Source organism: Salmo salar, unplaced genomic scaffold, assembly GCF_905237065.1.
Source record: "Salmo salar unplaced genomic scaffold, Ssal_v3.1, whole genome shotgun sequence".
Lineage (NCBI taxonomy): Eukaryota > Metazoa > Chordata > Actinopteri > Salmoniformes > Salmonidae > Salmo > Salmo salar.
This window is the reverse complement of record NW_025549016.1, coordinates 1-22,578: the sequence shown is the minus strand read 5'-3', so window position 1 is coordinate 22,578 and position 22,578 is coordinate 1. Positions and strand designations below refer to the sequence as shown.

At 42.6% G+C, this 22,578-nt stretch overlaps 1 protein-coding gene and 1 pseudogene across 5 annotated transcripts; one reads left to right on the top strand and one right to left on the bottom strand.

The window, feature by feature from the left end:
- Window positions 1-2,527: 2,527 nt before the first annotated feature.
- On the bottom strand, window positions 2,528-12,285 carry LOC123735059 (DEP domain-containing mTOR-interacting protein). Of its 5 annotated transcripts, none has more exons than XM_045712962.1 (5): window positions 12,195-12,285; window positions 11,153-11,236; window positions 10,631-10,726; window positions 4,416-4,594; window positions 2,528-2,671 (listed from the first exon to the last, which is right to left on the bottom strand). In XM_045712962.1, the coding sequence occupies exons 2-5, from the start codon at window positions 11,164-11,166 to the stop codon at window positions 2,544-2,546; spliced, it is 417 nt and encodes a 138-aa protein (XP_045568918.1). In that variant the 5' UTR covers window positions 11,167-11,236; window positions 12,195-12,285; the 3' UTR covers window positions 2,528-2,543. The 5 variants fall into 5 exon arrangements, with proteins under 5 accessions (XP_045568918.1, XP_045568915.1, XP_045568919.1 ...); XM_045712959.1 differs by lacking the exon at window positions 12,195-12,285 and adding an exon at window positions 11,506-11,743; XM_045712963.1 differs by lacking the exon at window positions 12,195-12,285 and adding an exon at window positions 11,603-11,722.
- Window positions 12,286-12,396: 111 nt separating this feature from the next.
- On the top strand, window positions 12,397-22,348 carry LOC123723651 (sister chromatid cohesion protein DCC1-like; annotated as a pseudogene).
- Window positions 22,349-22,578: the final 230 nt, after the last annotated feature.

The window sequence follows — 22,578 nt, the reverse complement described above, 5'->3', positions numbered from 1 at the left end:
CTCTTACACTTCCCAACGTTATATTACCACTGTAGACTTCCCCAACGTTATATTACCACTGTAGACTTCCCAACGTTAAATTACCACTGTAGACTTCCCAACGTTAATTACCACTGTAGACTTCCCCAACGTTAAATTACCACTGTAGACTTCCCAACGTTAAATTACCACTGTAGACTTCCCAACGTTAAATTACCACTGTAGACTTCCCAACTCCTTCAAATGAGACAAGTGGAAACATTATGGTTAAACTGCTTGTGAAGGAGGAAGGAGGAAGCAGTCACCACCATTACCACCGCCCAGGCCCAGGCTGAGACCACCCTGCTTGTTGTGAGAAGGAAATGTTGATTCTCCAAAGTGTTCGTTCACCACCCTCTAAACACTATAGGCCCATTTACCAGGCAACCAGGAACTAAAGTTTATCTTCACCCTGGTTGTTCAGGCAGGAAGACAATAGTCAGTCAAACAAGGTGGTTAAATATCGCCTTGAGATTGTCCCCGTTGATTTATCCCCGTTGCTTCGAGACTGTGCACAACAACAATACAACAGCTCTTCCTGTACTGGGAACTTGGGCAGGGATTCCAGGACACACACACACACACACTGCACAGGTAGTTTGTTTGTAGCTGTGCTTGTTTGAATCGTGGCCCCAGTCTCTAGTCTGGTGAGTGTGAAGACTGAGGTGTAGCCTGCATACTTCCACTAAACCAGGCTGTGTGTCCCTCTACCATGGTGACTACATAAATACACCCTAACACTGGCCCTGCCTGTCTTCCTGTTACACCACACACAGCGCAGGGGGAGGATGGCTCAACCACCACAGGGGCTGGAGCTGCAGCAGGAGCTGGAGCTGGAGCAGGAGCTGGCACAAAGAAGGCTTCTGTGGAGCTGGCAGATAGCTACAACACAGACAGACAATATTACTGAACTAGAGAGGCACTAGACCTACATTCTGCAGGCATGTAAAACTGCAAGGGAGGCCAGCCTGAGGAGAGGGGGCAGGGAGGCCAGCCTGAGGAGAGGGGGCAGGGAGGCCAGCCTGAGGAGAGGGGGCAGGGAGGCCAGCCTGAGGAGGGGGGCAGGGAGGCCAGCCTGAGGAGAGGAGGCAGGGAGGCCAGCCTGAGGAGAGGAGGCAGGGAGGCCAGCCTGAGGAGAGGGGGCAGGGAGGCCAGCCTGAGGAGAGGGGGCAGGGGAGGCCAGCCTGAGGAGAGGGGGCAGGGAGGCCAGCCTGAGGAGAGGGGGCAGGGAGGCCAGCCTGAGGAGAGGGGGCAGGGAGGCCAGCCTGAGGAGAGGGGGGGCAGGGAGGCCAGCCTGAGGAGAGGGGGCAGGGAGGCCAGCCTGAGGAGAGGGGGGGCAGGGAGGCCAGCCTGAGGAGAGGGGCAGGAGGCCAGCCTTAAAGAAAAAACTAAAAGAGAGACACTTGCATTCTTACTGCGTAGTAAGTTAGTTAGTAGCAGCCAATACAAGATGCCTGAGGGTGAATTTCAACATACCGCCTTCCAAACAATGTTCACAACTAATCAACACACTGAACTACAACAGAAACACTTTCTCTGGGCAACAGGGATAACAATAACAACTGTCTCTGTCATGAGTGGAGTGTACTATTTAAGTAGTCAGTTAACGCATTGTAACAAAGCATTTACTTTTTTGCACCCCAGTATCTCTACTTGCACATCATCATCTGCACATCCATCACTCCAGTGTTAATTGCTAAATTGTAATTATTTCGCCACTATGGCCTATTTATTGCCTTACCTCCTAACCTTACTACATTTGCACACCTGTACATAGATTTTTCTATTGTGTTATTGACTGTACGTTTGTTTATTCCATGTGTAACTCTGTTGTTGTTTGTGTCGCACTGCTTTGCTTTATCTTGTCCAGGTCGCAGCTGTAAATGAGAACTTGTTCTCAACTGGCCTACCCCACACTAAGCCAACTCCAGACCACTCATCCCCCTTGGCGACTGGGGTTTGATGTAGTGATATTATTAATGACGAAATATTGTATCGAATTGTTTTGATAATATCACACTATTATTTTCATGCTAGTTGGCTGTACCTGCACCAAAACTCCAGTATTTTTCCTTCATAGCTTGTTCTCCATCTTCTTTTTAAACAGGGAGACAATTTGTTTTCAGCACTTTTATGTCCATGACTGATCAAAACTTGTTTTCTCATGAGAGAGAGAGAGAGAGCGAGAGAAAGAGAGAGATGACTGTAGCTGGCAGAGTGACTGTATGAGATCTATCTGGTTGAGGAGGGGTTTCTATGAAACTATTAGGCTCTAACCACTCTCGCCTGCCTGCTGAACAACACCATGTACTAGACTGGTAAAAACAACACAAACAAGATGCCTACCCCCTAAAAATAACTGTTCAGAACATATTTCATTGATTGTATATAACGAGTAAGCTGTAATGAGTAAAAGCTTTTTACTTGGTTTTCCCCTGGATATAATTTCTCTCTCCATCAACAGATCAAAAGACAATCTGGGTTCATTGAATGATAAACTAATATATTATCACTTGAAAGAAAACCTACTTTTCATATATCCGTTGTCCCCTCATGAAGACCTTGGCTTCGTTGTCCAGCGGAAACGTCCCGTCATCTTTCCTGAAGCGATAGAACAGCTTCATGTCTTTGAACTCCTTGTGCTCGTCACAAACTGCAACACAAAAAGAGGAACAATGTTTGTTTACATTTAGTGAACTGACAATTGTGTCATCTTTATCCCCCACACTAACAGCCCACTAAACAGAGCTGAGTTAGCTAACTGCTAATGGCATCATCTTTATCCCCCACACTAACAGCCCACTAAACAGAGCTGAGTTAGCTAACTGCTAATGGCATCATCTTTATCCCCACACTAACAACCCACTAAACAGAGCTGAGTTAGCTAACTGCTAATGGCATCATCTTTATCCCCACACTAACAGCCCACTAAACAGAGCTGAGTTAGCTAACTGCTAATGGCATCATCTTTATCCCCACACTAACAGCCCACTAAACAGAGCCGAGTTAGCTAACTGCTAATGGCATCATCTTTTCCCAGCCCACTAAACAGAGCTGAGTTAGCTAACTGCTAATGGCATCATCTTTATCCCCACACTAACAACCCACTAAACAGAGCTGAGTTAGCTAACTGCTAATGGCATCATCTTTATCCCCACACTAACAGCCCACTAAACAGAGCTAGCTAACTGCTAATGGCATCATCTTTTCCCAGCCCACTAAACAGAGCTAGCTAACTGCTAATGGCATCATCTTTTCCCAGCCCACTAAACAGAGCTGAGTTAGCTAACTGCTAATGGCATCATCTTTTCCCAGCCCACTAAACAGAGCTGAGTTAGCTAACTGCTAATGGCATCATCTTTTCCCAGCCCACTAAACAGAGCTGAGTTAGCTAACTGCTAATGGCATCATCTTTTCCCAGCCCACTAAACAGAGCTGAGTTAGCTAACTGCTAATGGCATCATCTTTTCCCAGCCCACTAAATAGAGGCGAGTTTACACGAAAGCTTCGTAGTTAATAATGCCATTACGTTTCTCTCGACAACCCAGTGCCAGTCAATCCTCTGAAGTGAACGAAATTTGCCAAATGAAGCACTTTGCTGATCTTTGAGTGGTGAGGTCTGAATTTAAAGTGTTATGTTAGCTACTCCGCTTTCTGAAACTCATAGGTCATCAGACAGAAGCTATACACTGTGTATCCTTGACGTATATACATACATACATACATACATACATACATAAACCTCCAACAAGACATTTTGTAGTAGGCTACATCCAAACTGGCTGAGAGAATGACAACCAACAGCACTAGAGAGAGACAGAGGATTTGTCTCTTCACATTAAAATGGAAGAACATTGGGTACTAAACAAAACAACAACAAAACGTTTGAAACAGGCAGGGACAATCTGCATACAGAAAAACTAAACACCTGATGCAAAACATTTTCTGTTGAGTGTCCTAATGAATGACAACCAGATAGAAGTCATGTCAGAAGGCTGTAGAGAAGCAGGTTTGTTATTGTTATTTTACTGCTGCTGTTTAATTACTTGTTACTTTTATTTCTTATTCTTATCCGTATTTTTTTTTTAAACTGCATTGTTGGTTAGGGGCTCGTAAGTAAGCATTTCACTGTAAGGTATACATACACCTGTTGTATTCGGCGCATGTGATGAATACAATTTTATTTGAAGTCTGTAGAGAAGCAGGATCTGGCTGTTCCCAGAAAACCCCAAGCTCAGAGGAGTATTAATTAGGGCGCACCATAACAAAACGCTTAGCAATGGAAAACGAAAGAGTGTTTCTTATTGGACAGGTCCAGGAAATGTCTCCCCGTTTCCTTCCATTTGGTTCCTAATGAACACAGCCCAGACGTGTCTGGTCATGTCAGAAGGCCCTACCGTGATGGATGATGCTTTGATCCAGGAGTTTCTGCATGATCTTGATGGCTGTGTCTCTGTCTGACGCCTCCTTGTGCTCCAGCAGCCAGTCGATCAGCTCCTTGGCCACAAAGCAGTTGGGATACGTCCTCAGGTGATGCCTGCGGTCCTTAACCACCTTCCCTTCATGGAGACGCAGCCTGTGGTTTGAAAAACACAACGTCAGGCTATTGACAAATTGTAGCTTCTCCCCTCCGTCATATACTGTAACTATAGTACACTTGTTCAGGAAAAGATTAGGCCTACAGCTAGTAATGTAGGCTATTCTTACATCGTCTGTGGAACACCACAATGTCAGGCTATTGACATACAGTAGTGTAGCTCCTCTCTCTCCGTCATGTGTTGTAACTGTATTTACACTTGTTATTATGTAGCCTAGTGACATACTGCTCTCCCTCTCAATTCAATGGGATTTATTGGCATTGGAAACATGTTAACATTGCCAAAGCAAGTGAAATAGATAATATACAAACGTGAAAAACAATAAAATGAACAGTAAACATTACACACAGAAGTTCCAAAAGAATAAAGACATTACAAATGTCATATTATGTCTACACCCCCCTGTATGTATGTACAGTCTCTTATAGCTTTAGCTGTTCGGTCACTCGTCTGTACTCCATGTTCACTCTCTCAGGAAGGACATGCATGTACATGTATTGTGTATTCGTAGCAATGTTCCAGTTTCTTGGTGGTTGTCACCAAGAGGAAGTGACAACAAACAGTGTGGTGCACATTGGTGGCCTCTGAGCTGTGGTTATGTTAGATAGTCAGTTACACAACAGCATGCTGACTCACAGTATAGGCTGTTTTTTACTTTTAAAGTCAATAAGTTACACTTGTTTTATATCCTTCATTTTAAATTATGTAACGAGGATATTCAGAGCATTCTGCTAATGAGTGCAGTGTGTATGGATTATCAATGTGTTATGAAGCCTCTGTGTAACCTAGTGGGTTTTGTTCCTCAGATAAAGTGTTAGCGGGTAGGACATCTGTCAGTACTGCGTTAGTTAGACAGGTCTGAGGAGGATGTGTATGGATGAATTAGGATTGTGTTATGGTTTCCTTATGTAGGTACAGTGCTAGTTATAAGTTTGGATACACCTACTCATATCAGGATTTTTTATTTTTACTATTTTCTACATTTGTAGAATAATAGTAAAGAAATCAAAACTATGAAATAACACATATGGAAGTATATAGTAACCCCCCCAAAAAGTGTTAAACAAATCAAAATATATTAGATATTCTTCAAATTAGCCACCCTTTGCCTTGATGACAGCATTGCACTGTAGGTATTCTCTCCTGGAATGCATTTCAATTAACAGGTGTGCTTTTTTATGTTAATTTCTGGAATTTCTTTCCTTCTTACTGCGTTTGAGCCAATCAGATGTGTTGTGACGAAGTAGGGGTGGTATACAGAAGATAGACCTATTTGGTAAAAGACCAAGTCCATACTATGGCAAGAACAGCTCAAATAAGCAACGAGAAACAACAGACCATCATTACTTTAAGACATGGAGGTCAGTCAATTCCAAGAACTTTGAAAGCTTTTTCAAGTGCAGTCGCAAAAAACATCAAGCGCTATGATGAACCTGGCTCTCATGAGGATCACCACAGGAAAGGAAGACCCAGAGTTACCTCTGTTGCAGAGGATAAGTTCATTAGAGTTACCAGCCTCAGAAATTGCAGCCCCAAAAAATGCTTCAGAGTTCAAGTAACAGACACATCAACTGTTCAGAGGAGACTGTGTGAATCAAGCCTTCATGGTCGATTTGCTGCAAAGAAACCAATACTAAAAAGGACACCAATAAGGAGGAGACTTGCTTGGACCAAGAAACAAACACTGGACATAAGACCGAGTCCAAAATTGAGATTTCTGGTTCCAACCACTGTCATTATGAGACGCAGAGTAGGTGAACGGATGATCTCTGCATGTGCATTTCCCACCGTGAAGCATGGAGGAGGTTGGATGGTGCTTTGCTGGTGACACTGATTTATTTAGAACTCAAGACACACTTAACCAGCATGGCTACCACAGCATTCTGCAGTGATACACCATCTCATCTGATTTGGGCTTAGTGGGACTATCATTTATTTTTCGATTGGACAACGACTCAACATACCTCCAGGCTGTGTAAGGGCTATTCGACCAAGGAGGAGAGAGTGATGGAGTGCTGCATCATATGACCTGGCCTCCACAATCAACCGACCTCAACCAAATTGAGATGGTTTGGGATGAGTCGGACCGCATAGTGAAGGAAAAGCAGCCAACAAGTGCTCAGCATTTGTGGGAACTCCTTCAAGACTGTTGGAAAAGCATTCCAGGTGAAGCTGGTTAAGAGAATGCCAAGAGTGTGCAAAGCTGTCATGAAGGCAAAGGGTCGCTACTTTGAAGAATCTACAATATAAAACACTTTTTTTCGTTACTACACGATTCCATGTGTGTTATTTCATAGTTTTGATGTCTTGAAAATAGTAAAAATAAAAACCCTTGAATGAGTAGGTGTTTTCTACTGGTACTGGTTCTGACTGGTACTGTTTGTATGCCCTAAAGTAGACAGGTCTGAGGAGGGTGGACGGAGGGAGGGATAAAGTAGACAGGTCTGAGGAGGGTGGACGGAGGGAGGGATAAAGTAGACAGGTCTGAGGAGGGTGGACGGAGGGAGGGATAAAGTAGACAGGTCTGAGGAGGATGGACGGAGGGAGGGATAAAGTAGACAGGTCTGAGGAGGATGGACGGAGGGAGGGATAAAGTAGACAGGTCTGAGGAGGATGGACGGAGGGAGGGATAAAGTAGACAGGTCTGAGGAGGATGGACGGAGGGAGGGATAAAGTAGACAGGTCTGAGGAGGATGGACGGAGGGAGGGATAAAGTAGACAGGTCTGAGGAGGATGGATGAAGAGATTTAGAAGTCCTCATGTAGGTGGTGCACTTCCAATAAAATGACAGGTGGCCTCATTACAAATTTGCTAACTGAAACATTTAAAAAAATGAAGGATTAACCATTTTTGAATCTGATACCTTAGTATGTATAAGGGGCTGTTATGTAGGTGGTGCACTTCCAATAACATTTGACAGGTGTCCTCATTACAAATTAACTAACTGAAACATTTTAAAAAATGAAGGATTAACCATTTCTGAATCTGATACCTCAGTATGTATAAGGGGCTGTTATGTAGGTGGTGCATGTCATATAAATGAGTCAGGGCTGAGTGATTTGGAGTGTCTGTCCAGGTCATTCAATGCACAGTTGAATAAATGTCCCAGGCCTCAGCAGACAGACAGGATAGAACAAGAACTCTTTACACACTCTGGGTTCCTTGTGTATTCTGGCTCCTCTTTCAGTACGAAGATGACGAAAGACAGCAGATGTGCAACTAAATCCAGCAGGAGAGGAGGGGTTGAGGCAGACAAGACAAAACTCATTGATTGGCCAACGAAAGCGAAACTAGATGTCGAAATGAATGATCCTTTAACCTTAACAAGGACACTGTCTCAAAGTGTACCTACAGTACACGTTCATAGCGGAGTAATGCAAATGTTATGTAGCCTCTTGGACTGGTCAGTGAGAGTGACCCATGAACAACACTACAACCACTAGACGGCAGATTAGTTAAAGAACAACTAGGAATAAAAGGCATGTTCCTCAAGACGTGTTCTGAATAGCCCTTGTGTTTATCAGGGTGATTCACTATAATGTTAAATGGAGAAAGATAACAAAACAGCCATTGTTCATTACAGCTGCTCCTCTGGCTCTTTTGGGTCTCTCTAGAATCTACTACTGTCTAGCCTCTCCTGGATTAGAGGTCTCTGTAGAATCTACTACTGTCTAGTGTCTCCTGGATTAGAGGTCTCTGTAGAATCTACTACTGTCTAGTGTCTCCTGGATTAGAGGTCTCTGTAGAATCTACTACTGTCTAGTGTCTCCTGGATTAGAGGTCTCTGTAGAATCTACTACTGTCTAGTCTCTCCTGGATTAGAGGTCTCTGTAGAATCTACTACTGTCTAGTCTCTCCTGGATTAGAGGTCTCTGTAGAATCTACTACTGTCTAGTCTCTCCTGGATTAGAGGTCTCTAGAATCTACTACTGGCTAGCATCTCCTGGATTAGAGGTCTCTAGAATCTACTACTGGCTAGCATCTCCTGGATTAGAGGTCTCTGTAGAATCTACTACTGGCTAGCGTCTCCTGAATTAGAGGTCTCTGTAGAATCTACTACTGGCTAGCGTCTCCTGAATTAGAGGTCTCTAGAATCTACTACTGTCTAGCGTCTCCTGGATTAGAGGTCTCTGTAGAATCTACTACTGGCTAGCATCTCCTGGATTAGATTTGGCAGCTCAGTCCGAGCCTCGAGGCCCTATAGGGCTCTCGTCAAAGTAGTGCACTATGTAGCGAGTAACCTAAACCCACAGGGCAAACTGCCATGAATCCACATGGCTTGGTTTCCTCACTATAATTATAAAGCCAGGGGTCAAAAATCCCATTCTAACCCTACAGAATTCAAGGAAGCAGGCTTATGTCCTGTTATAATGTTTATTTTATTTAACCTTTATTTAGCTAGGTAAGTCAGTTAAGAACAAATTCTTATTTACAATGACGGCCTAGGAACAGTGGGTTAACTGCCTTGTTCAGGGGCAGAACAAAAGATTTTTACCTTGTCAGCTCGGGGATTCGATCTAGCAACCTTTCTGACCACTAGGCTACCTGCCGATTAGCTACTAGCTAATCTTCAGCACGTCTTGTACTCTTGTTCAACTGGGCCCAAAAGGGGGCAGGTGCACTATGTTCAGCTGTGACCAATTATTCCAGGCAGCGCTACTAGTGCTAGCCAGTAGCCAGCAACATCTGTCTCGGCATGTCTAAGACAGGACACCTTATTCCCATACACTAGAGAGGCAACAGGGGGCCATTTGGGAGGCAGACAGCCTGTCCCCAGATGACCTCTAGTCAATGATATGATTTAGAGACAAGTCTTCCTGTTCGTAGTTACATTAAGCATGAGGTCATTACTTTGTTGGGAGAAAGACATGCCAACTAGACCAGACTAGTAGTGTGCCACGCTGTGGTAGGTTAAAAGACATGCCAACTAGACCAGACTAGTACTGCGGCACGCTGTGGCAGGTTAAAAGACATGCCAACTAGACCAGACTAGTACTGCGGCACGCTGTGGCAGGTTAAAAGACATGCCAACTTGACCAGACTAGTACTGTGCCAGGTTAAAAGACATGCCAACTAGACCAGACTAGTACTGTGCCACGCTGTGGTAGGTTAAAAGACATGCCAACTAGACCAGACTAGTACTGTGCCATGCTGTGGTAGGTTAAAAGACATGCCAACTAGACCAGACTAGTACTGTGCCATGCTGTGGCAGGTTAAAAGTAGGGCCCGGGAGAATACTTGTTAGTATTGTGGCAAGGAAACATAAAGCGGATTTAACTTCTTTAGGAAAACATTACGTTGTTATTCAGAGACATGTATTTATTTTCAAAGTTACAGCACACAATATTTTACACACAGCAGGTTTTTAAAAGAACCAAAGAGTTTGGCCTGCTTCCTGTTTTCATTTTTGCCATAGAAAAAAATGTGATAGTGATATTATCACAGCCCTAGTTAAATGACAATTTTAGAGAGGGTCAAAGATTAACCGTGATAGGGAACACTGACATTGAGTTTATTGACTGACCTATGTGATTTGACCATGATGAAGCTAAAGATCTGTAAACACACAGCAACTCCCCCAACAGGTGATAAAACGTTTCAATGCCAATTATAATGAGTCATTTCACTGATGTTGACACTCACTGCTATCTCAATCTTGCTTTTTAAGGCACCACTAATATGGGCCAAGGGTGTGTGTGTGTGTGTGCTCTGTTGTTCCACAAATAGCAAGTGTTACTTCTCTCCACTAAAACAAGCAGCAGTGATCTTCGGATTAACACCACAATGAATAAATGAATTGCTTTCAGTTCACAATGCAAAAAAACCTTTGACACTTAAAATGATCATATTGTGTGCACTTGGGCAGTACAACGCAATACACATTGGCATTGCAGAAAATGTATTGTATTTGTGCGTTGGTTTGAATGGGTACAATTCACGCCTTTGTTTGAAAAGCCGCAACACAGTTTGAACAGCATCACACAGAGCTGTCAGCTCGAGCCAGCCACTCCTACCTCAGCTGCTCTCCGGTGACCAGAACCTCGGCCATGCGCTCGAGCTCCGCAGCCTTCTTCTGCATTGTGTTCCCGATACCATCCATCTCTTTACAACTGTTAAAATAACGGAAATATTACTGCCACTGTAAATACTGTACACAAGCCAAAGGCATCATAGCCTGTGAAAACGAGCTACAGTACACCATATATACACCATATATAGCTGCCTATCCTTATGTCATTGACAAGCCGTCTGGATAGCTCCACTGTATTCTGTCCTAATGACTGTTGCTATACTGTATTAGTGTCATAACTGTGACGTAACCAGCCATTTGTATATCCCCAAAAAATTGCAGAATATCAACAGCACAATCTATTGAAATAAACGGGATGGTGTAAATAACGTTGGCTCACAGTGCAATCATATCCTCCATAATGACAGGTAAAACACCGTGCTGTGGGCCATCTGACACACATGTGATGTAGTATTTCACCATTACTTGCACATTTAAATGCATAACATAAAAAAAAATGATTTACCTTGCAAACACCATGGATAAAAAAAAGCTGATTTATTGTTCCTCGAGATCACGTTGTCCTAGATTTGCAAACCAGCAGCATAATCTGAGAAATGCATTAAAAAAAACAAGTTTCACACAGTGAAAAATGGACAGACGCTATCTATTGCGCAAGAGGGGACACTAGGTTGATGTTGAACTTCTTTTGTATTCTGAAAATTAAACTGGTCCGCTAACCATCTAAATGTATGCATATTATTTTCTAGTCGGTAAAGCTTCATTCAACGAACAGCGATTTCTTGTGAAATGTGCATATAATTCTTCAGTAGTAATGAGCTCCACTCGCACCTCTGCCTGTTTACTACGCGATCTTACCATGAAAAGCACGTTGACACCGTGCAGTATTGCCGACTATTTTTCAGTGATTACTGCTATTGGCTCCTTGATTTGTCGCTAAAAGACGCTGGATTACGTTTTGCCGTTTCCGCGACGACGTCACATCACGAATTTGCCTTGATGCGGCACAACTGCGGACCCCACATCGCGTTTTCGCCCTCTTCCGCCACACGTTATGCTTCTCTGATTGTTGCCACGTTCAAGTGCTAGTCAGAACTAAGAAACTCGGAAATGTCGACTTGCTAATAGGTTGTAGTTATACACGAGTGCAACCAGGAAATGTCCAAGTTTCCTCGTTCCAACTAGCACGTTAACGCAGCATGTGAGTGCGTCGTTGCTGTGACTTCTGTTGCACAGACAGCTTCTCCCGCTGTTGTTTGCGGAAGAATTGAGTGGGAAAAGTCGCAAAATGCTATCAAAAATCATAGAAACCCTCTGTGTCAAAACCCCAAAGGCAGCCTGAAAACTTTTACCAATAAAGGGGTCTGAAAACTCGCTTAATATAGTGACAAAGTTGCTAAATTGAAAACGCTCAAGACAAGTGGGCACTGTGGAAGTAGACCAAGAAGGCGCGATATATGCAAATATTACAGAATCGGATAAGTGGACTAGTCTCAAGTCAACAAACTTCACTCGGTGTGCTGGGCGACCTAAATCAAGCGCAGCACCTTTGGCGCTATGGTTAGGTTCAGTGACCGCAGATGAAGGTTGGGTTCCATCTGATCATTTCCAGTGATATCACCGTGCACCCATGTCGAGTGAACTCAGCGTGCTGCGGAGACATACAGCCACTGTACTGGAGGAGGGACAACGTGAAGTCATCGAGACTTTCATTGGCCTATGTCGCTGTCAATCAAATATGCCTTCGTACTTCCGGTATATATTGCGGGAAAGTTAATCTAGCGAGGATCACATTCGATTGGAGTACACTACAAAATAGATTATTTCTCATTAAATTTATAGTTAGCTCATATATTAGGGCCAAATGTCGAGAACACTAGAAGAGGTGCAGGCTACCATACAAATCGCCAAACTAAAAGAGAATGATTTGCAGAACACAATTCACTGTTTAACTTTTGGAGAAAGCGTCTCGTCCGGAGACTACTTCCTGATGGAACTGGATGACACGCTCTGTAAACACATAGAAGCAGGAAATAGGTAAAGTATCTGCATAGTTACAATGTAGCTAATTCAATATAAATACACAGTTACGTTAATAGACATAGCTAGTTACGTTAGACAAGTGCGGCGTGTTGTCTCCTAAACATTCACAGGTGACTGGTTGGTTTACGCGTGATTTTGTTCTGGGTTCAGAGATTACGCGTATGTAGTGTGGGTTGTCAACCCACCTGAAGTGTTACCGGATGTCTGCAGGTATTTGCTCCAACACACCTGATTCTATGATTGATCTTCCCCATCAGGACCTTGATAAGCTGAATCAGGTGTGTTGGACTGAAACAGGGATGGGTCAAAAGGTTTAAGGAGTCTACCATTACTCCCTTGGTCCAAGGACCTTACATGTTCTGTTTAAAGGGCAAATTGGCTCCGGAAGCCAAAAACGGCCAAATACTCAAACTAAACGTGAATCGATTCACAATTGCAGTACAGTTATAAAAACAAATCCCTCTACTTTTCATATCACATAAAACAAAAAAATCCAAAAAACCGTACCGCAAGAGATGTGGGTTAATGTGTCTCTTATTTAAACTCCTCCTTCAGAATAGCCCTTCATCCAATGACTCTGATGTGTGATGTAATGGAACTGAGCGTGATGGTCAAGGGCTACACACCTACTACCTCTATAGGAGGAGGGTTGTTCCAGCCCCTGGTGAAAACAACTCATCCAGCTGCTGCCACTTTCTCTACACGTCAACTGTTAAACAGTCTATTTAACGTTGACGTGTAGAGAGACTGTTTTAACGTTGAGTCTCTACATGTCAACGATCTCAACATTCTCTCTCCTTTATCCTTGTTCTCTACCTGCAGCCTGGTTATCAGAGGAGACCAGGATGAGAGAGCTGTCCTGTGCAGTGAAGACAAGACTTATGACCTGAAGATAGCCGACACCTCAAACCTCCTGCTGTTAGTGCCTGGCTGCCTGACTCCAGATCAGCTGACTACTGACAACCAGGCCAGCTCTCAGCTGGTCCATGCACAGGTAGGAGTCTATCAACTATCTGAACACAATGAATGTTTCTTGTGTGACAGCCATTTTGAAAATCACTGATCTGGAATTGAATGTCTGTACAGTAGACATTACGTTAACGTGCTTACACACGCACACTAAATAGCTATAGACATTAGAGGTCGACTGATTATGATTTTTCAACGCCGATGGTGATACTGATTATTGGAGGACCCAAAAACGGATACCGATTAATCAGCCGATTTTATTTATTTGTAATAATGACAATTACAACAATACTGAATGAACACTTATTTTAACTTAATATAATACATCAATAAAATCAATTTAGCCTCAAATAAATAGTGAAACATGTTCAATTTGGTTTAAATAATGCAAAAACAAAGTGTTGGAGAAGAAAGTAAACGTGCAATATGTGCCATGTAAAAAGCTAACGTTTAAGTTCCTTGCTCAGAACATGAGAACATATGAAAGCTGGTGGTTCCTTTTAACATGAGTCTTCAATATTCCCAGGTAAGAAGTTTTAGGTTGTAGATATTATAGGACTATTTCTCTCTATACGATTTGTATTTCATATACCTTTGACTATTGGATGTTCTTATAGGCACTTTAGTCTTGCCAGTGTAACAGTATAGCTTCCGTCCCTCTCCTCGCTCCTACCTGGGCTTGAACCAGGAACACATCGACAACAGCCACCCTCGAAGCAGCGTTACCCATGTAGAGGAAGGAGAACAACTACTCCAAGTCTCAGAGCGAGTGACGTTTGAAACGCTATTAGCGCGCACCCCGCTAACTAGCTAGCCATTTCACATCGGTTACACCAGCCTAATCTCGGGAGTTGACAGGCTTAAAGTCATAAACAGTGCAATGCTTGAAGCATTGCGAAGAGCTGCTGGCAAAACGCACGAAAGTGCTATATTGAATGAATGCTTACGAGCCTGCTGCTGCCTACCATCGCTCAGTCAGACTGCTCTATCAAATCATAGACTTAATTATAACATAATAACACACAGAAATACGAGCCTTAGGTCATTAATATGGTCGAATCCGGAAACTATCATCTCGAAAACAAAAACGTTATTCCTGTTACATTGCACAATCTTCAATGTTATATCATAATTACGTAAAATTCGGGCAAATTAGTTCGCAACGAGCCAGGCGACCCAAACTGTTGCATATACACTGACTCTGCGTGCAATGAACGCAAAATTACACAATTTCACCTGGTTAATATTTTCTGCTAACCAGGATTTCTTTTAGCTAAATATGCAGGTTTAAAAATATATACTTGTGTATTGATTTTAAGAAAGACATTGATGTTTATGGTTGGAGCAACGTGTACCTAAGCGATTATATGCAACGCAGGACAGGCTAGATAAACTAGTAATATCATCAACCATCAACTAGTGATTATGATTGATTGATTGTTTTTTATAAGATAAGTTTAATGCTAGCTAGCAACTTACCTTAGCTTCTTACTGCATTCGCATAACCTCGTGGAGTGCAATGTAAAGCAGGTGGTTAGAGCGTTGGACTAGTTAACCATAAGGTTGAAAGATTGAATCCCTGAGCTGACAAGGTAAAAATCTGTCGTTCTGCCCCTGAACAAGGCAGGGGCTAGGTGGGACGCTAGCGTGCCACCTGTGGTGCACTCCATCAACAGCAGGTGCATTTTCAAGAGCGGCAAATTTGAATCCAAATAAATGTCAAAATTCAAATTTTTCAAAAATACAACTATGTTACACCATTTGAAAGATAAACATCTCCTTAATCTAACCACGTTTTACGATTTCAAAAAGGTTTTACGGCGAAAGCATAAATTTAGAGTATGTTAGGACAGTACATTTACAAGAGTTGTGTGTAATGTTTTGTCAAGTCAAAGACAGGGTCACCAAAACCATAAAACCAGCTAAAATGATACACTAACCTTTACAATCTCCATCAGATGACACTCCTAGGACATTATGTTAGACAATGCATGCATTTTTAGTTCTATCAAGTTCATATTTATATACAAAACAGCGTTTTACTATGGCATTGATGTTGAGGAAATCGTTTCCCTCCAATAACCGGCAGTCAAGTCAGCGTCAGAAATTAAATAATTAAAATTAGAAAACATTGTTAAAATATTATATTGTCATTTAAAGAATTATAGATTTACATCTTTTGAACGCAATCAACTTGCCAGATTTAAAAATAACCTTACTGGGAAATCACACTTTGCAATAATCTGAGCACTGTGCCCAGAAAAATACGCGTTCGCGATACAGACTAGACGTCATGTTGGGGAGATCTAAAATCGAAAATACTATGTAAATAATCCATTACCTTTGATTCTCTTCATCAGATGTCACTTCCAGGTATCACAGGTCCATAACGAATGTAGTTTTGTTCAAAAAAGCTCATCATTTATGTCCAAAAATCTCCGTCTCGTTAGCACATGATGTAAGCCAGCCGGACTTCTCGTCATGAACGAGGGGAAAAAATATATTTCCGTTCGTTCAAACATGTCAAGCGTTGTATAGCATAAATCATTAGGGCCTTTTTTAACCAGAACATGAATAATATTCAAGGTGGACGAATGCATAGCCTTTTATAACGTATTGGAACGAGGGTACCCAACATGAAGTAGCGCGCCAGGTGTCTAATGGGACATCACCGTTCCATGGCTCTTGTTCGGTCAGATCTCCCTCCAGAAGACTCAAAACACTTTGTAAAGGCTGGTGACATCTAGTGGAAGCAATAGGAAGTGCCAAAATATTCCTAAACCCCTGTGTCTTTCAATGGGATAGCTTTAAAGTCAATACAACACATCAGGTATCCACTTCCTGTCAGAAAATGTCTCAGGGTTTTGCCTGCCAAATGAGTTCTGTTATACTCACAGACACCATTCAAACAGTTTTGGAAACTTTAGAGTGTTTTCTATCCATATATAATAAGTATATGCATATTCTAGTTACTGGGTAGGATTAGTAACCAGATTAAATCGGGTACATTTTTTTTATCCAGACGTGCAAATGCTGCCCCCTAGACCCAACAGGATAACCCACCGTTCCTAGGCCGTCATTGAAAATAAGAATGTGTTCTTAACTGACTTGCTAGTTAAATAAAGGTCTAAAAATAAATAAAAAAAATGGCCAAATCAGCGTCCAAAAATACCGATTTCCGATTGTTATGAAAACTTGAAATCAGCCCTATTAATCGGTCAACCTCTAATAGACATTACACAGTGAGTTCACTGTGATGTATTAAATATTTTCTAATTTACTGTGTTCACCTACATTAGTGGTTGCCAAACTTTTTATAGTCCCGTACCCCTTCAAACGTTCAACCTCCAGCTACGTACCCCCTCTAAGCACCAGGGTCAGCGCACTCTCAAATGTTGTTTTGTGCCATCATTGTAAGCCTGCCACACACACACACACACACTATACGATACATTCATTAAACATAAGAATGAGTGAGTTTTTGTCACAACCTGGCTCGTGGGAAGTGACAAAGAGCTCTTATAGGACCAGGGCACAAATAATAATATAATAATAATCAATAATTTTGCTCTTTTATTTAGCCATCTTACATATAAAACCTTATTTGTTCATTGAAAATTGTGAATAACTCACCACAGGTTAATGAGAAGGGTGTGCTTGAAAGGATGCACATAACTCTGCGGTGTTGGGGTTGTATTGGAGAGAGTCTGTCTTAAATCATTTTCCACACACGGTCTGTGCTGTATTTAGTTTTCATGCTAGCGAGGGCCAAGAATCCACTCTCACATAGGTATGTGGTTGCAAATGGCATCAGTGTCTTAACAGCGATTTGTCAAGGCAGGATACTCTGAGTGCAGCCCAATCCAGAAATCTGGCAGTGGCTTCCAATTAAATACAATTTATTCACAGAACCGCTTGTTGCAATTTCTATGAGGCTCTCTTGTTCAGATATCGGTAAGTGGACTGGAGGCAGGGCATGAAAGGGATAATGAATCCAGTTGTTTGTGTCGTCCGTTTTGGGAAAGTACCTGTGTAATTGCGCAGCCAGCTCGCACATTTGACATTGTCCGTAAACTTGAGTTAATTTGCACACAAAAAATCATACAATGATGGAAAGACCTGTGTGTTGTCCTTGTTCCAACTTCTTAATCATAGCCTCAATTTTGTCCCGCACATTGAATATAGTTGCGGAGAGTCCCTGTAATCCTACATTCAGATCATTCAGGTGAGAAAAAACATCACCCAGATAGGCCAGTCGTGTGAGAAACTCGTCATCATGCAAGCGGTCAGACAAGTGAACATTTTGGTCAGTAAAGAACTTTAAGCTCTCAAATCAAAGAAACGTGTCAATACTTTGCCCCTTGATAACCAGTGAAGTCTGTATGTTGTAAAAAGTGTTACATGGTCGCTGCCCATATCATTTGCATAATGCAGAAAATACACAAGAGTTCAGGAGCCTTGCTTTAACAAAGTTAACCATTTTCACTGTAGTGTCCAAAACGTCTTTCAAGCCGTCGGGCATTCCCTTGGCAGCAAGAGCCTCTTGGTGGATGCTGCAGTGTACCCATGTGGTGTCAGGAGCAACTGCTTGCACACACGTTACCACTCCACTATGTCTCCCTGTCATGGCTTTTGTACCATCAGTACAGATACCAACATCTTGACCACAAGTCCATTTGATGTCACAAAGCTGTCCAGTACTTTAAAAATATCCTCTCCTGTTGTCCTGGTTTCCAGTGGTTTGCAGAAGAGGATGTCTTCCTTAATTGACCCCCATAAACGTAGGCAGACATATACCAGGAGCTGTGACGGCCCGCCATGTCTGTTGACTCATCCAGCTGTAACGTATAGAATTCACTGGCTTGTATGAGAAGCAGTAATTGATTCAAAACATCTGCCATGTCACTGATTTTCTCATGAAACAGAGTTGTTTGATGAAGGCATTTTCTGTATAGTTTTGGGCCTTTTCCCCAAGCATTGTCCCAGCCATATCCGCGCAGGGCAGGAAGAATTAAGTCCCCTCCACAATAGTATGGGGCTTGCCTATCCTAGCCACTTTCGGTAGCTCACCATATAAGACTCTTCTAGCCCCTTCATTTAATGGTATCTGTTGCTTTTATACATGTCTTACTACTCGAAAATCGTCTTTATTCTCACTCAAAAAACTCCCGTAAACCATTTTTCAAATTGTCATGTTTCTAAATGTCTGCGCAAGAGTACGGTTTTGCGCGAGAGAGTACCGGTTAATGTGATTGGAAGTTAATTATTTGACTAGGCTACCTGTGTTTGACATTGTGTTGTTATTTCGGCTGAACACTAGATAGTTAGTTATATTTTAGCCAGTGAAACTTCAGGCTATCGGGCGAAAAACCTCACCCAAATGTATAGCCCCGTTTAGAAAATATAAATGTACTGTTTGAAAATGTGAAGGATTTTATTTTATTTTGGCGTACCCCGACTGGCATTACGCGTTACCCCAGTTTGGGAATACCTGACCCACATCATTCAATGTTCCTCAATACTGTAAGACTTTCCCCAAATGTTACACACCAATAATGCTCTCCAGTACCTACAGAATGTTGTAGTGTGAAGTAATATGCTGAAATGTGGATACAGGACTAAGAAATGACCCTTTCCCTAACAGATTTGGGGCTTTTTCTAACAGTTACTGGGAGTTGAGGAAAACGTCATCCCAAACTAAAGAAGCTGGAAGAAACTTCTGATGGAGAATCCGATTTAGGGCCCAGTTACTCATGGGCAGGATTGACGTCACGAAAACGGGAAGGTACTTACTAACTGTACTATATTATATTATATGCCATTTTAGCAGACGCTTTTTATCCAGAGAGACTTACAATTAGTCCATTCATTTACCTTAAGGTAAGACTGTCATATTTGTCATACTTAAGTACAACTTTTTCCTCGGTAAAGCAACTATCAGTAAAGTTGGTCCCGCTAAGAGAAGACTCAAAACGGCTAGAAACACACTAGAACATCGCCTCTATTGTACACTGACTAAATAAACCTGGATTCTTGTTCATGTCAAAGTTCTCTGTTTTTAAAACCTTTCCTTTTGGCGAGTTACACTATGGGAGATACCGCTTGATAAAGCCTTTCCTTTTGGCAGTACACATTATGGGAGACCTGCTTGATAAGCCTTTCCTTTTGGCAGGCAAGCCCAATAGAGACCTGCTTGATAAAACCTTTCCTTTTGGCAGTACACTAGGGGAGACCTGCTTGATAAAACCTTTTCCTTTTGGCAGTACACTATGGGGCACCTGCTTGATAAAGCACCCTTTTGCCAAAGTACCTATGGGAGACCCAAAGGCTTGATAAAACCTTTCCTTTTGCGGCAGCACACTATGGGAGACCTGCTTGATAAAACCTTTCCTTTTGGCAGTACCTATGGGAGACCTGCTTGATAAAGCCTTTCCTTTGGCAGTACACTACTTGGGAGACCTGCTTGATAAAACCTTTCCTTTTGCAAGGTACACTATGGAAGACTGCCATTTAAAATACTTTCTTTTGGCAGTACACTATGGGAGACCTGCTTGGCAAAACCTTTCCTTTTGCACCTCCAATTACATTTTTTTGCATTACACTACCATAAACACTAATTTCACTGGGAGACCTGCTTGATAACTTTTTCAACATCTATATAAACACTTCCTTTTGGCAGTACACTAGGGGAGACCTGCTTGATAAAGCCTTTCCTTTTGGCAGTACACTATGTGGAGTAACTCTGCTTGATAAAACCTTTCCTTTTGGCAGTACACTATGGGAGACCTGTTTGTAAAAACCTTTCAGCTACACTCAGGGGGAGTGACCTGCTTGATAAAACCTTTCCTTTTGGCAGTACACTATGGGACATAACCGCGATAAAACCTTTCCTTTTTGGCGGTCACTATGGGAGACCTGCTTGATAAAACCTTTCCTTTTGGCAGTACACTTATGGGAGACCATAGCTGATAAAACCTTTCCTTTTGGCAGTACACTATGGGAGACCTGCTTGATAAAAACTTTCCTTTTGGCAGTACACTATGGGGAGACCTGCTTGATAAACGTTTCCTTTTGGCCATTTTTTCCTTGGGGAGACCTGTGATAAAACCTTTCCTTTTTGGCAGTACACTGTATGGGAGACCTGCTTGACCTACAACCTTTCCTTTTGGCATACCTATGGGAGACCTGCTTGATAAAACTCCGGGCAGTCCTGCCGGAGACCTGCTTGATAAAACCCTTTCCTTTTGGCAGTACACTATGGGAGACCTGCTTGATAAAGCCTTTCCTTTTGGCAGTACACGCTATGGGAGACCTGCTTGATAAAGCCTTTCCTTTTGGCAGTACACTATGGGAGACCCGCTTGATAAAACCTCCCCTTTGGCAGCACTATGGGAGACCCGCTTGATAAAACCTTCCCTTTTGGCAGCACTATGGGACCCGCTTGACAGTTTTCCTTTTGGCAGTACACTATGGGAGACCCGTTTGATAAAGCCTCCTTGGCAGCAAATTATGGAGACCTGCTTGATAAAAACCTTTCCTTTTTGGCAGTCACTAGGGAGACCCGCTTGATAAAACCTTCCCTTTGCATGCACGTGGGAGACCTGCCTGATAAGTTTCTCTTTGGCAGTACACACTATGGGAGACCTGTTTTACAAAACCTTTCCTTTTGGCAGCACACTAGGGGAGACCTGGGCTTGATAAAACCTTCCTTGGCAGTACACTAGGGAGACCTGCTTGATAAAACCTTTCCATTTTGGCAGTACACTAGGGGAGACCCTGCTTGATAAACCCTTTCCTTTTTGGCAGTACACTATGAAGACCTGTTTGATAAAACCTTTCCTTTTGGCAGTACACTATGGGAGACCTGTTCGATAAAACCTTTCCTTTTGGCAGTACACTATGGGAGACCTGCTTGATAAAACCCCCCTCTCGGCAGCACACTATGGGAGACCCGTTTGATAAAACCTTTCCTTTGGCAGTACACTATGGGAGACCTGCTTGATAAAACCTTTCCTTGGCAGCACACTATGGGAGACCTGCTTGATAAAACCTTCCCTTTGGCAGTACAATTATGGGAGACCTGCTTGATAAAACCCTTTCCTTTTGGTAGCACACTATGGGAGACCTGCTTGGATAAAACCTTTCCTTTGGGCAGCACACTATGGGAGCATCTGCTTGATAAAACGCTTATTTTGGCAGTACACTCATGGGAGACCCGCTTGATAAAACCTTTCCTTTTCGGCAGTACACTATGGAGACCTGCTTGATAAAATGTTTATTTTGTAAGTACACTATGGAGACCTGCTTGAAAGAATCCAAAGCAAGCGGAGAACCGAGGCCCAACCACAGACTATTCATGCCTGTGAGGTCAACGGTAAGAATGATTCCCAAATCTTTCCTAAAATGTTTATTTCACAATCGCATTTAGATATGTGATCTACTGTATGTGGTTTGTGTCTATTTAGGAAATAACATGCTGGCCTTGGTGTATCCACATGTGTTTGTTTGTCCTGTGCTATTTTCACATGTTCCCTCCTTGTGTATTCCAGGCTACTGGAGGCTGTTGGATTTTGACTATGAGATGGGGCCACTGGGTCACATCACTCAGCTGGTGGACTCTTGAGTCCTGGTCCCTTCAGTAAAGTCCCTCTTAGTGTCAGTCTGGAGGAGATAGGACGTCTGGGAGCCAGTAGTTAAATATTCACTATAATGTCCCACAGGGCGTGCACAATTGGCCCAGTGTTTCAGTCTGTTTCACGTGGTACGCTATTTTAAATAAGAATGTATTGTTAACTGACTTGTCTAGTTAAATAAAATGGTAGAGTGGAGAGTAGTTTGTTGTAGCTACTTAGCAGGTAGGTAGTCATCATGTCAGGTCACCCTTGAAAAGCAGGCAGGTTGGTTGGCATCATGTTGTAA

Excerpts from the sequence above, each read along its gene's own strand:
- LOC123735059 (XM_045712962.1), bottom strand. Across the intron at positions 4,595-10,630 it reads GTCACCGGAGAGCAGCTGAG|GCTGCGTCTCCATGAAGGGA; the intron begins GTAGGAGTGGCT and ends TTCAAACCACAG. Across the intron at positions 2,672-4,415 it reads TCAAAGCATCATCCATCACG|TTTGTGACGAGCACAAGGAG; the intron begins GTAGGGCCTTCT and ends TTTGTGTTGCAG.